Below are 14,013 nucleotides of genomic sequence, written 5' to 3' on the forward strand. Positions count from 1 at the left end.
CGGCCCCTACGCCCCGCCCCGCCCCGGCCCCGCCCCGCCCGGCCCCGCCCCGGCCCCTACGCCCCGCCCCGGCCCGGCCCCGCCCCCGACACACACCTCTGCCCGGGCCCCGCCCCGCCCCCGGCGCCCCGCCCTCCGACGGCCTAGAACTCAAAACCCGGAGCGGATCGCGCGGCGGTGGCGGCGGCCGGAGGGGGCGGGGCGGCCGGCGCACTGCGCGTGCGCGAGCCTGCTCAGTGCTGGGCCGGCCTCGGAGGTGGCGAGGAGCAGGAGCGGGCGGCGCGGAGCCGGAGCCGGAGCCCCCGGAGCCCCCGGAGCCCCCGGAGCCGCGGCGCCGGCCTCGCCCGGGACGCCCCCGAACGCCCCGCCTGGGCCGGCGCCGCGCGCGCTCCTGGGCCTCCGGCCGCGGCCCCGGCGCTCGGGCGGCCCTCGGGCGGGCCATGGCCCCGCGGCCCGGCGGCGGGCCCCGCGGCCCGGGGCGGCGGCGGCGGCGGCTGCGGCGGGGCGCCTGAGCGCGACCCGGGGGGGCGGCGGCCCGCGCCATGGAGGGGGTGCTGTACAAGTGGACCAACTACCTGAGCGGTGAGGGGCCCCACGGCGTCCTGGGCCCGGGGAAACTGAGGCTGGCGGCCGAGTCGGGCCCGGGCTCCGCGCCCACGGGCGACGGACGGGCGCAGCGCGGGGGGCGCGGGGGCGCGGGGGCGCGGGGGCCTGGGCCTGGCCTGCCCGGGGAGGACGGGCAGACGCCGGCGGGGCCCGGGGCGGCCTGCCGCACAAGCGGGACTTGGCAGCCCGGCCTCGGCCCGGCGCGCCCGTGGCCTTGGGCAGCGCCGCCGCGGGCGCCCCCTCGGGTGGGCGACGAGGGCCGGGCCCGCGCCCCCCAGCTCCTTTTTCACTTTGGACCTCCCGGGCAGCCCCGAGCATCCTCGGGACGAGCTGCGTCGGTTGGACCCGCCGGCCCCCGCCGAGCGGCTCTGGCCCTTGGTGGTGGCCGGGGAGCGGGCCATGAGGGAGGGGGCCATGAGGGAGGGGGCCATGAGGGAGGGGGCCATGAGGGAGCGGGCCATGAGGGAGGGGGCCATGAGGGAGGGGCGCCATGAGGGAGGGGGCCATGAGGGAGGGGGCCATGAGGGAGCGGGCCATGAGGGAGGGGGCCATGAGGGAGGGGGCCATGAGGGAGGGGGCCATGAGGGAGGGGGCCATGAGGGAGGGGCGCCATGAGGGAGGGGGCCATGAGGGAGGGGCGCCATGAGGGAGGGGGCCATGAGGGAGGAGCGCCGCCTTCACCCTCGGTGTTGAAGGATTGTGGGCAAGACCTGCTGCTTCCCTGCAGGGGCCGTGGGTAGCCAGGAGTGAGAGGCTCGTGCACATCTATAGCATGGCACCTGCCAAGCCTGAAGGCCGGGGCTCGGACACAGTGGGCTTCCCAAGTTCTGCCAGTCTGTGATTCGGGGGCTGTTGGGTGAGAGGCAGCTGATGGTGGCATGTTAGCTTGCCCATTTGTCCTTCCCCTTCTGTATTCTCCCTTCCCTCTTTTTATTCTCTCTCCCCCCACCAGTATTCCCCCTCTTCTCTCTTTTCTTTCCTTTTTTCTTTTCCCTCTCCCCTTCTTCCTCTTTTCTCCTCTCCTCTCTCCTCCCTTCCTTTTACCTCCCCACTCTTTCATCTCTCTCCAAATCCCTCCCTCCCTTCTTTCCATTTGTCTGAGTGAACTGGCCTTGGACCTAGATTCCAGTCCCACATTCCTCCCGCCTTAGCTGTGTGACCTTGGGCAAGTCACTGACCACCTTTGAATCTGTTCTAGCAGCTGTAAAACAAGGATGATCGTCATGCGTGTGGTTTTGCACCTGCCTCCTGGGAGCAACCTGAGGGTCAAATGAGATATTTATGTATCATCGTCATCATCATTATAAAATATTAGCCCAGTTGAATGGAAGCTCCTTGTAGTCAGGGATGGTTTGGGGTTTTTGATGGCCAGCATTTGGGGAGATTCTTCAGAACTGTGAATGAATCAAGCTCCGTTACCTCAATCCTTTCCCAGCAGTGCCTCTTATGGACTAGTATCCACCTTCAGGCCTCCCCAAAGAGGCTCTGGGCAGAAAAGGCAGCCACTACCCAGGCCAAAGCAGATTGGATGGCTTAGCTGGGGCTTTAGATAGATAACACTGGGACCAGGCTCTGGGCTAAGGGGTTTATCATTATTATCTTATTGGACAGGTCCTCTTATTATATCCCTGTTTTGCAGATGGGGAGACTGAGGTAAGCAGAAGTTAAATGACTTGTCCAAGGTCATTCAGCTGATAGTGCTTGTAGATGTAGAGCTAGACAAGACTGTCTTCATCCCTCTCATTTTGCCAGTGAAGAAGTTGAGGCCCAGGTAGTAAAGTGGTAAAAGCAGAATTTGATGCCAGAGCATTCTACTGTACCACATGGATTCCCTCCCCCAGTTTTTCTGAACCAAGACTGACCATGTATGCATTATGTCACAGCAGCCCATCCACGTTTGTCCTGTGTTTCTGATTTAAAAGACCTTTACTTGAATCCCTAGCTGGGGCATATAATAGACATTCTCTGTGAAAGGAGAATAGCCATATTGACAGTCACTACTGTATAAACCTGGATGCACTTGATAGATGAGCTTTCCTCCTCTTCATCCTTCCCCTTCTGTTCTTCCTCCTCCTCCTCAATTCTGTTTCCTATGAATCATGGAGTGCCAAATCATTTGTTCTCCCAACAACAAAGTCCTCCCCTTAGGGTGTTTCCTTAACATCCCCAAGTGATGTTTTCTGTGTCCCGGCGATGAACCGGCGGGTGTCATGCTGAGGGCAGCGCCAGAGCAGCCTTCAGGTCAGACTGCCTGGAAAAGCAGCCTGTCTCCAGAAGGCTCTGCTGGAGCCGATGTCCCGCAAGCACTTCTTGCCCAGCTCTTCCACTTCACTATTTACAAGAAGAGTAATTGAAAGAATGCTTGGGAAAGATGAAGGAGAAAAAGTTGCTGAGGCCCCTCCCTTGCCTGGGCCAGGAGTCCAGGGGCTGCAGCCTTTCCCTCATCTTGGCTTGCCTCCCTCCTTCCTGGGAATTCATCCTCCTTGAACTAAATGTAAAAGGAGTTCTTTTTTCCCTTAGAATTAGCTCTGTTCTCTCTCACTGAGGGATCAGCATCAGAGATGTAGAGATTAGTAACCATTGAGTCCAATTCTTATTTTACAGATGGGGAAACTAAGGCAGGGACAGTAGACGACTTGCCTAAAGCCATATAGGTAGTAATTGGTTGAGACAAGATTTGAATTCAGGTCTTCCTGACTCTAGATCCAGAGTACTCTCCCCTGCATTTTTTTTTTGCAATTATCAAGCATTTATTTTCCCTCCCTCCCACATTAATACACACACACATACACACACAACCAGTAACAACCATAACTCCCCTCAAACAAAGGAAAATAATGCCCACATGAAAGTCCTATCACCTTCTGTCTTTTAAATCCCTCTCTTCTCTACAGAAGATCTGTTTCTTCAGCTCTCTGGAAGAATAGTTTCTCATTGCATTGATGGTTTTTTACATTTTTATCATTGTATAAATTGTTCACCTGGTTCTACTGACTTGACATTGCCAGGTTTCCTCTGAAACTTGTCCATTCGTGTGCCATAATTTGCTTTACCAACCCCCCAGGAGTGGGTATCTCCCAGTGTCCATCTCTTTGCTATGACCCAAGGAGCTTCTCTCAATGTTTGTCTTTTTTCCCTTGGTCTCTTTGAGGCCACAGACCTGCTAGAGGCATCTCTGGGCCCAAAGATGTGTATAGTTTAGTGACATTTTGAGCCAAGGCAGGCAGATCGGCAATCCTCTATTAAGTAACTATTGCTTGACAAGCACTGTACCAGCCCTTTGGGAAACCAAGAAATGCCCCCAACTGGCCTCTGCCCTCACGGAGCTCCCAATCAATGGGGAAGATGACTTACAAACTATTATGGACTAACAAGATCTGGATGAATAGACTGGGGATAATCAACAGAGGAAGACTAGATTTAAGAGGACCTGGGCAGGACTTTTTATAGGAGAGAGGTCAGAAAGGAAGCCAGGAGGCAGATACCTGGAGGTGGGAAATACTCATAAATAGTATGAAGCCCAGACACAGAGAGGAGTAAGGCCTGAGCAGACTGGACAGTTGGGAAGGACTTTGACATCCAAACATGGCTTACGGATGACATGGTCTCTCATTAAAGGTTCAGCTTAGATTGTAAAGCACAGATTGGTGAAGAGTTTGAAGGTCCTGGGGAGGATGAAGAAAAAGAGCGTCAGGGATTCCAAGGGAGAAGGGACAAGACCAAATGACTTTCCAGAATGACTGTACCGGTTCCTGGCTTCACCTCTGACACCTGGCATGACGCAGCCTCACCAACATTTTTCATTTTCCTCTTTGGGATCTCAGAGAGTCAGGTGACAAGTTCCAGGTTATGCAGGTGGCAAGCATCAGGAGCAGAATTTGATGGGTCTGCCACCAACTCTCCTTTCACTGAATCATATGTTTGCCTATATTGTTTGAAGCTCAGGAAGCTTGTCTAGTATTATCCTTAGGAAGATGAGAGATGCCATTTGTTTATGAGCTGTCCTGGCATGGGATGCAAGAAGAGGAGAGGGTCTCACAGGTGCTCAGGCCACCCGCCGTGATACTAGCCTTTGTTTGCTGAGGGGTGTAACATTAACCTCACTGAATCTGTGAGCCAGACACTATCATTCCCATTTCCAGAGAAGCTAAGGGATCTACCCAAGATCTCACACAGGCGGGGATTTTGGTCTTTAATTTCAAACTGAAGGGTCTCTAAGATCAGAGGACTGTTGCTTTTGGCATCACTGAATTGGGTTTAGGGCTCCTCTCTTTAGAAACATGATCCACTTGACCACAAGTGGCTCCGTGAGACAAAAACAATTTAAATTCTATCTCAAACCTTTAATAGGTGTGTGCTTCTGTCTCTGTGCCTCAGTTTCCTTCTCTGTAAAATGAGGAGTCAGATCTGCTGATCTCGTGGACCCCTCCTAGTCCTAATCAAATATTTAAGCAAGAAGTTCCTAAAATGATTATCCAAGAAATCATACACTTGGGTTATTTCTCAAGAACATCAGAATTAAGAAGGAATCTCTAACCATTACCTGAAGAGGAATTGTCACCACCTGATGGGGTTATCTGACTTTACTTAAAGCTCCCAAAACAGGGAGGGAAAACCAAGACAACCTGGACCATCTGACTGGAGTATCAAACCAAGCTCAAGTGGCTTCTTTGTAAATTCTGTCTGGTGATTCTGGAGGGCTCCTGCCCCTGGGGACCAGCCGGAGAAATGGCTCTTTAATTTTTGGTGTCCCACCCCTGATATACCTGCAGCTGCTCATCATATCCCCCCCACCTTAACATCCCCATTTTGTCTGATTGCACCACATCTGACACAGACTCCCTTCTCTGAGCACCTTGTCTCTGATAAAAGAAATAACCAGCAATTTCAATCCCAGTTTTAGCAGTCTCTTTTAGGAAAATCAAGAAATTTCAAATGTTCAAGTCCCCCCCCTTTTTTTTTAATTGTTCTGGGTAAATATTTGGAGTAGTTGCTGGAAATTAAAAAAAAAATTAATTTTAAATTTAACCAAATTAAATTCATTTAAAATTTAAATACAATTTAGTTTCTGAAAAGTAGGAACAAACCTCTCCTTTCTGTTTCTATGTCTCCTTTTGAATTTTCTCCTCCCCTTTTCTGTATGTATTTCCTGATTTCTCTGTTGCTCTTGCTGCTATTATTAAAATTAATTTTTACATATGATAATATATGTATATTTTATAATCTAATAGCAATATGATACTGTTACTTTAGAATCATTTCACTGTCTTTAAGCTGCTTCCTACAAATCTCCCCATCCTCTCTGTTTTTCATATTTTCATTCCTCCTGATTTAGGATCTGCTTCATTGCACTCCTTCACTATGCCACACTCAGCTGTTTCTGAATCACAGACCACATGGGTTATTTCCAGTTAGGTTGGCTACTTTGGAGGATGATTCTCAGAATATTTCAGTGCCTTTTCTTTTCTGGCAGTAACAGCCGTAGGATGGAACCCTAGCTGTAGGATCACTGGAGTAAAGGTTACTGTTTTCTGTCTCTTGCTGCATTGTTTCCTGTCCAGAGCTCAGAGTAGTCAGTGACTTTCCCAAAATGACACAGCTGCGTATGGACAGAGCTGAGACTCCTGCTCTGATAGTGGAACATAAGAGCCAAAAAGCCTATATCAGTATTACATCAAGAGAAGCTTGTCTAGATTTAGGGAAGTGCGATTGGTCAGGCCACTGCTAGCGTGCCTGCACAGTAGGTGCTTAACCAATCATTATTCCTTGATTGATTGTCTTCAGTTCTAGAGACCAAGCTTCAGAGGAAGGGGCCAGGAGGCTAAGGGAGCTTGGCACCATGTCATGAAGTGTTGGGATGAAGGTGTCCAGAGGGTGTTTGTCCTAGAGAAGAAAGGACTTCAAGGGGAGGGAATAGGGAAGGCAGATTGTGATCACTGTCCTCAAGTATTTGAAGGGTTGTCATATAGATGGAAGAACAGGCTTGGCCCCAGGGGACAGAACTAGGTCTAGTAGATGAAAGTTACAGTGATCAATGATCAAGGCTCAGAAAAACTGTCTTAACAGTGAAAACTGGGCCAGAGTGGGAAGGGCTGTCCCTACCTCCAGGACGAGTGAGGTCCTCATCTTTCAAGGTCATTAGGAAGCAACCTGAGTGGATATTGTTGAGGACTTCCTGTTTTAGGCACAGATTGGATTCTTGTATGTCTGAGATCGTGGAATGTCCCCTTTCTTCCCAGGGGATATCCAGTGGGACTCTTGTTCTCTACACTTTTCTTTGAGGAGTTGAGGCAGAGGTGGAGCTTGTAAGTCATGAAGAGATGGGGAAGCAGAGATAAAACTGAGGTTAGAAATCTGATCCTCCAGGGCCAAAGGTTTAGCTCAAAAGAAATGAAGAAATTCAGGCCTCTAAAGAAATGAACAAATTGACCTCTAGCAGAGATTTTTAGAGATGGCAAACTCTCAACAGCACAGTATAAAGAACATAAGATTTAGAATCAGGTGACCTATGTTCAAGGCCAGAGTCCCTGTAAATAGTGTCAAGGCAAGGAAGACAAGGAGATCCCTGGATAGCTGGGGTGGTCTCCTATGGGAGGTGATAGCCAAGTTCTGCTTTAAAACTAGGGATTTGTAAGATGAAAGCAAAGAAGGGGTGCTTTCTTGGCATGGGATCTGAAGAAACAGAAGATGGAATGGCATTTGTGGGCATAGCAAATAGGTCAGTTTTGGTAAAATGTAGAATAATTGACAGGGAGTACTAGAAAGTCAGTCTTCACATATGTTCCAAAATATGCATAACATCTCTTTTTGTAGTTGCAAAGAATTGAAAAATGAGGGGATGCCCTTCAACTGGGGAATGGCTAAGCAAGTTATGGTACATGAATACTATGGAATATTACTGTTCTATAAAAAAAACCAAATGGTCAGGCTGTAGAGAAGCACAGAATGAGTTACAGGATCTGATGCTGAAAAAAAGGGATCAGAACCAAGAAAACATTGTACATATTAATAGCAGCATTGTGAGATGATCAACCTTAATGGCTGCAACTACTCTCAGCAGTTCAGAGAGCTAAGACATCCCTATTAGATTGGCTAAGGAGAAAGCTAGAAGTCAGTCTTCAAAGGCAGGTTGGATTCAGATTGTAAAAGGTCTTAAATACAGAGGGAAAGGAGTTTGTATGATACAGTTCAGGCAATAGTCACCAGATTTTCTTGAGATGGGGAGAAATGTGGTCAGCCCTGTGATCAGGGATATCAGTTTGGCAGCTGGGTAGGGGATGGATTAAAGAAACTTGAGGAGATCAGTTAGAAGCTTTTTAGTAAAAAAAAAAAAAAAGAAAGAAAGAAAGAAAGAAAGAAAGAAAGAAAGAAAAATATTTGGCCAAACCATCCATATCACTAGAATAGTCTGGCTATAGAAAGTAGTTAATGTATTTTCTAGTTAAATCATATTCATATCTAATGACTCCGAAAAATTTAGCCTTGACCAAACTTATCTCTAACTCATTATTCATGATGCTGCTACTGGTGCCTAATTATTATTTCCAAACATGATCTTTCCAAATTAAACTTCTGTATTTTATGGTATGTATTTTTTAAATTAGTTTTTATTAATGACTTTTTTACATTAAGATGGTTTACTCCATTCTTCTTTCTCCTCGCAGACAACTATTCCATATGATTAGTAGCATTTTAAAGACAAAAAAGAGGAAAAAATCAGCATTATTGATCAATGCATCAAAAAAGTCTGAAAATATGGACAATGTATAATACTTCTGAACTCTCACTTCTGTAAGATTTGGAGTGAAGAGTTTTTTCTCATATCTCTTCTTTTGTGTCATGCTTTTTCTTTATAAATTGAAACATTTGCTTTAAAAAAAAAAAAAAGAAGCTTTTTAGTAGTCCAAGCAAAAGACAATGAGAGTGATTTGCCCAAGGTCATCTGACAATCTCTGGCTCCAAAACCAGTACTTTCCACCCCAAACAGGTCTTCTCTTTTATGTTCCCCATTGGCAGTTCTTCAAGGGTGGGGGCCACTGCCTTCAGTTTCTTCTGTAGTGGTAGCTCAGGAGGAAAAAGGATGGTTTGGGGCTGGTCATTCATGCCCTAATTTGGTGGATCAGTCACACCGTTTAATGGCACAGCATCTAATAGAGATGTTGGAATTGTTCACATTTCACATGATGATTGGAAAAGAGGAAGGGAAAGAAAAGCATTCTTGAGTCAGCATTGGGGATGACTCAGAGAAGAACTTTTCTAAATGAGAAAAACCAATACCTAGATTTAGAAATCAGAGTTGAAATGTGGAGGTAATTTACTCAGAAAGAGACCAAACTTATTGGTCTACAATGAATATATTTCAAGAAAATATAAAATATTGATGAGATCTCTTAGAATCAGAGGGCAAAGTGGAAATGGAACAAATCTAACATTCACTTTCTGAGAGAAAACCCAAAATGAAAATTCCCAGGAGCATTATAACCAAAATCCAGAGTTTCCATATCAAAAAAGAAAAAAAAAACTACTGCATGTAGCCAGAGAGAATCCAAGCTACAATCAGACTTATACAAGATTTGGCAACATTCACCTCAAAGGAGTGGAGAGCTTAGAAGGTAAAGGATAGATTACAACCAATAATAATTTACTCATAAAGAGCAGAATGTCATACCAGAACAAGGAAAATGGATCTTTAAAGAGACATTCCTGACAAAAACACCTAAGCTGCATTGAAACTTTGAAGTATAAATCGTGGAATCAAGAGAAACATAAAAAAATAAGCAAGCATAAGAAACTAAACAAAAATAAACTGCTTATGTTTACATATAGGGAAATGACATATATGCCCACATATGTCCCGGAATTGGTTCTATTAGGTTTTATGATGATTTTAAAAGAAGGATGGAAAGCGAGAGGAAGAGGAATACACTGGGAGTGTTGGCTGAAGAGGGTGGTTAGGGAAGATTATCTCAATCAGATTGTGCAAAAAATACAAGTCAGAGCAAACAAGGGGAAGTGGGTGGCACTTGAATCTCACTCTTATCTGAACTGGTCAAAGGAGGGAAGACTTAAACATACACACACACACACACACACACACACACACCACAGAGTTTGGTATAGAAATAATTATATCACTCAGGGAAGTAGGATGGAAAGAGGAGAAGGAATTGGAATAAATTAGAGAAAGAATAGATTGAGGGATATAATAGTCTTTAAAAAACCAACTTTCAATTAAGAATACACAAAAATATTTATAGCAGCAGATTTGGGGGGGGCAAAGTAGTGAAAATTGAAAGATTTGTCCAACAATTGGGGAATGGCTGAACAAGTTATAGTGTATGAATGTGAGAGAATACTGTTGTGCTCTAAGAAATGATGAAGGAAATGTTTCCAAAAACTCTGGGAAGACTTGTATGAACTGATGCAAAGTGAAGTGAGCAGAACCAGAAGACTAAATTACACTATAACAGTTATTTTGTAAAGACATCTTTGAAACACTTCACAACTTTTAACTAAACAAAATTCCACAGGATTCATATTGAACCTCCTACCTACTTCCTAATAGAGAAGTAAAGGATTCATCATCCAGATTGAGTCCTGTTTTTTGGAGATGGCAATGCAGGATTATTTTTTTTTCTTGACTGTACATGTTTGTAACAGGGATTTTGTTTTTCTCTCTTTTGCAGTGGAGCAGAAGGAGGTAGGAGAAAGTGAAGGCAGATTTTTGTTGATTTTTAAAAAAAGAAGAAATGTTTTAGGACCTCTGTTATGTTGACGACAGACCATTTAGAGAAAGTAAATGGGGGGGGCGGCTAGGTGGCAGTGGATAGAGCACCAGCCCTGGAGTCAGGAGTACCTGAGTGCAGAGCTGGCCTCAGACACTTAATAATTACCTAGCTGTGTGGCCTTGGGCAAGTCACTTAACCCCACTGCTTTGTCACTAGTCACATAAATACAAGTCACATAAAAACAAAAAAAAGAAAAAGAAAGGAAATGGATTCCCCTGTTCCAAGGTGAATTAGTCAGGAGAATCTCTCTAGGGGTGTGTCTGGGGGGGCGACTCTAGGCAAATTGGGGCTGCTAAAAACTGTTCTTGTGCTGCTGGTGATCAAGCTTTAATAATACAAAGAGGTACAAGCTTCCTTGGTTTCTTTATCACTCATTCCCAGCTAGATAAATATTTAAACAACATAAAATTTCCAGTAAATGATAAACATGGCGTTAAGCTTTGGGATCATTTAGTTTTTGTTCATACTTTTCTTCCTAGCAGCAATGCATTTCTCTTTTCTCAATCCATCTGATTCTCCTTAGCCTTCCAGTCCTAATCCAAGCCCACCTCCCCAGAGCCTTCTGTTCTTTATCACTCTCTCGACCTGTTCACTTCTCACCCATCTTTAAAAGGTGGGCATCACCTCCACCTGCCCTAGTGAATGAATGAATGGCAAGAATAATGACCCTGGGCAGCAGGCCAAGCTCCTTTCTGGAAAGGAATTCTGCAAATAGACTTTCAAGGATGACTTTTAGACTCATTCAATGGCCCCAGTTATAAAAGTAGTTGGCAGTTTCTTTCCTTGGTGATCTGATCTGGTCTGGGCTAAAGAGCCTCTCTCCTAAGCTTGGCATTTCCTTCATGACCAAAGAGCCAGGAAGAAGTCCTGAGGACAGACCACCCATTCCTCAGCTGTTGTGTAGTAGCCAGAGACCTGAAGATGAATCTTCAACCAGGAAGCAGGCTCTCTGTCGCCCGCCCTCTGCCCTCCACGCCAGTTTCCTTGTGTGAGTCATCATTCCTGATTCAGGCAGTGCCAGTTATTGATAGTTGTACAAGGTGTCCTGATACCCATCGTACCGCCCATCCTTTCTGCATTTAAATTCAGTAAAGGGTTTAGCAGGTTCTTGCTACTCCTTGATCTGTTTCCAAAAATTCTGGCAGCAAAATGTTGAATGAGAGATTATACTAGGTCACTGAGCCCATATTTCCAGAATACATAGAATTAAATAACATCTGTAGGGCTCCCAGCAGCCCCAATCTAGAAAGATGCTAATTCTGTTGTATACATTTTTGCAAAGGCCTTTCTTTTCATAGAACCACAAATTGGGGAGGAACCCCAGAGGCCCAAGAGTCCAGCTTAAGCCTGAACAAGTACGAAACTGTCCCCACAAGTCCCCCCTCCTCCAACCTTGTGTGAAGGTCTTGTGAGAAGCCCATTCTACTTCTTGAAAGTTCTCTTTGCAGATAGATTTTTCCTTACATGCACAGAAGAATCTGCCTCTTTTCATCATTTCAGTCAGTTGATGAGCATCCAGGCATTGTACTCAGTAAGGGGGATACCATGAAAAATGTATAAGATAGTCCTTGCCTTCAAACACAGTCAAACAACAGAAGAAATAGAGAGGATAAATGGAGAAAAATCTTAGAGAGAATAAAGGACATGAAATGGGATCAAAAAAAGACTTCTGTAAAAGATGGGCCTTGAAGTAGTTGAGCAGAGAGAGCAGTCCAGGAATGAGGTACAGCCAGGGGAAACTCTTGGAGTCTGGAGATGAGCATCTTTCTCCAAGAAACAGCCATCTAAAACCTCCAACAGCTGAGGGGCTCCTCTCCTTCCCCTTTCACAGACTAAACATCCCATTCCTTGGATGGTCTGATCTCTGGTCCTCCTTCCATCCTGGTCGTGTTTCTCTGTGTCCTTCCTCAGATGTGATGCCTAAAACCATACATCCCAATCCCTCAACATCACCCATCTTAAACATTCAAAAACATATCTCTGGATAGTGACAATAGAAGCCCCATGGATTGAGTACTGCACCTCTCAGGATTGTTGTGAGGATCAGGGAGATAGTGTTTGTCAACTGCTTTGCAAACCCTAAAGGTCTGTACGAATGTTAGATGCTAGATAGTATCATTATTATTATTACTTTGGTTTGTGATGAATGTTCTTTAGATTTCTGCTGAATAGCTTTGATGGATAAGAGACATCATGGTCAGGAAGAGCTGGGTTCAATTCCTGCTTAAAATCTCTTTATCCTCTGATCAATGCTTTTGGAGAAACCTAAATTGATCATTTGAAAAACACACATAGGTCACAGACCTAACTTCCTTGTGATTCTCTTGTATTCTTGACCTTCTAGAATGATCAGAGCCAGCTTTAAGGCTTACATTGCATTTCTCATTGATCCTCCTCACGATTAACTATGAACAAAGTGCTCCCCCCCCCTCCATTACATATGGGAAAACAGGCAGGCAGCAGAATTACTCGCCCAGAGTAAACTCAGGACTCCCTGACCTCAACACTTTCTCCATCATCTCATGTTCTTTTTATGACTTGTAGATACATTCTAGAAACCAGTAAGGTCCTGGTTTACTTACCAAGAAGGACATTCCTGGGCTTCAGTTTTCTCTTCTATGAAACAAAGGATATGGCTGAAACCCTGTGATACCCCCAATCCTAGGTTTAACAGGTTAGGCTCAAACAGAAGGGGAGTTCTGGCCACTTCCTGGGGACAGTTCAGATCCACAAACATGCAGCATCTTGTAAAGCTAAAGCACTGAGCTTTTAAAAACTCCTGGGCCTGTCCTAAGGGAGCTTCCATTCTCCCATGTCCTTCTAAGGACTCCCTCTCCTTTACCATTGCCTTTCCTCACTCCTCCTGCCATGGGTACCCCCATTTCCACACTCTGCACACTGTGTCTCTCTTCGCATTCAATACCTAATGTTTCCTTCACACTGGGGGTGTCTGGCACCTAAACATTGTTATCCTCTTTATAGCTTATTTGCTCCCTTCCTTTGAAAATCTCTACTCTTTCTGATACACACGTAGGGTCTCAGTCTACTGATTCCCCACCTCCACCTCCCACAGACTCACAGCACCTCCCTTCTGGCATGTCTTCCTCTTCCCTCTATGTTCATGTTTATATCTGCCCTCTCCCATCTTCTTCTCAAACCTCCTTGATCCTTCCTTTATCAATCAGGTGTGGTCCCCAAGATCAACATTCATGGGATTTATCAGTGCATTTTAAGCCACAAACCATCCTGTCAACCTGTTAATATGAAGAAATTGTAATGTTGTTCATAGACCTAAAGCAAGAAGGGAACTTAGAGATAAGGAAACTGAGACCCATAGATATGAAGTAACCTGGCCAAAGTCACATAAATATCAGTGACAGGATTTGAATCTGGGACTTCTGAATGCTGAGACATTGATCATTGTGGGTGGTGAGGAGCAGCAGGCCGGGTGATGGACTTCCCTCCCCTCCCTCAGGAGCCCTTCAGGTCCATTTGGCTCTAGGAGTTAGGGTGAAGACCACAAGGCATCTGGGGAATTTGTTAGGGTCTGGCAATATCTTTTTTTACTCTTCAATAACATAATAGATTCTTAAAGGTGCTTTAATGCAATATTTTACCC

General features: G+C 45.9%; 1 protein-coding gene across 1 annotated transcript in view; it reads left to right on the forward strand.

Moving 5' to 3' along the window:
• The first annotated feature begins 513 nt into the window (after positions 1–513).
• PLEKHA8 (pleckstrin homology domain containing A8) overlaps positions 514–14,013 on the forward strand; it is a 46,981-nt gene continuing 33,481 nt past the window's right edge. The window contains exon 1 of the mRNA XM_074195576.1: positions 514–582. Coding sequence (XP_074051677.1) covers positions 543–582 — 40 coding nt within the window. The 5' untranslated portion in view covers positions 514–542. The remainder of the gene's footprint in view (positions 583–14,013) is intronic.

Source organism: Macrotis lagotis, chromosome 7 (genome assembly GCF_037893015.1).
Source record: "Macrotis lagotis isolate mMagLag1 chromosome 7, bilby.v1.9.chrom.fasta, whole genome shotgun sequence".
NCBI classification, from domain to species: domain Eukaryota; kingdom Metazoa; phylum Chordata; class Mammalia; order Peramelemorphia; family Peramelidae; genus Macrotis; species Macrotis lagotis.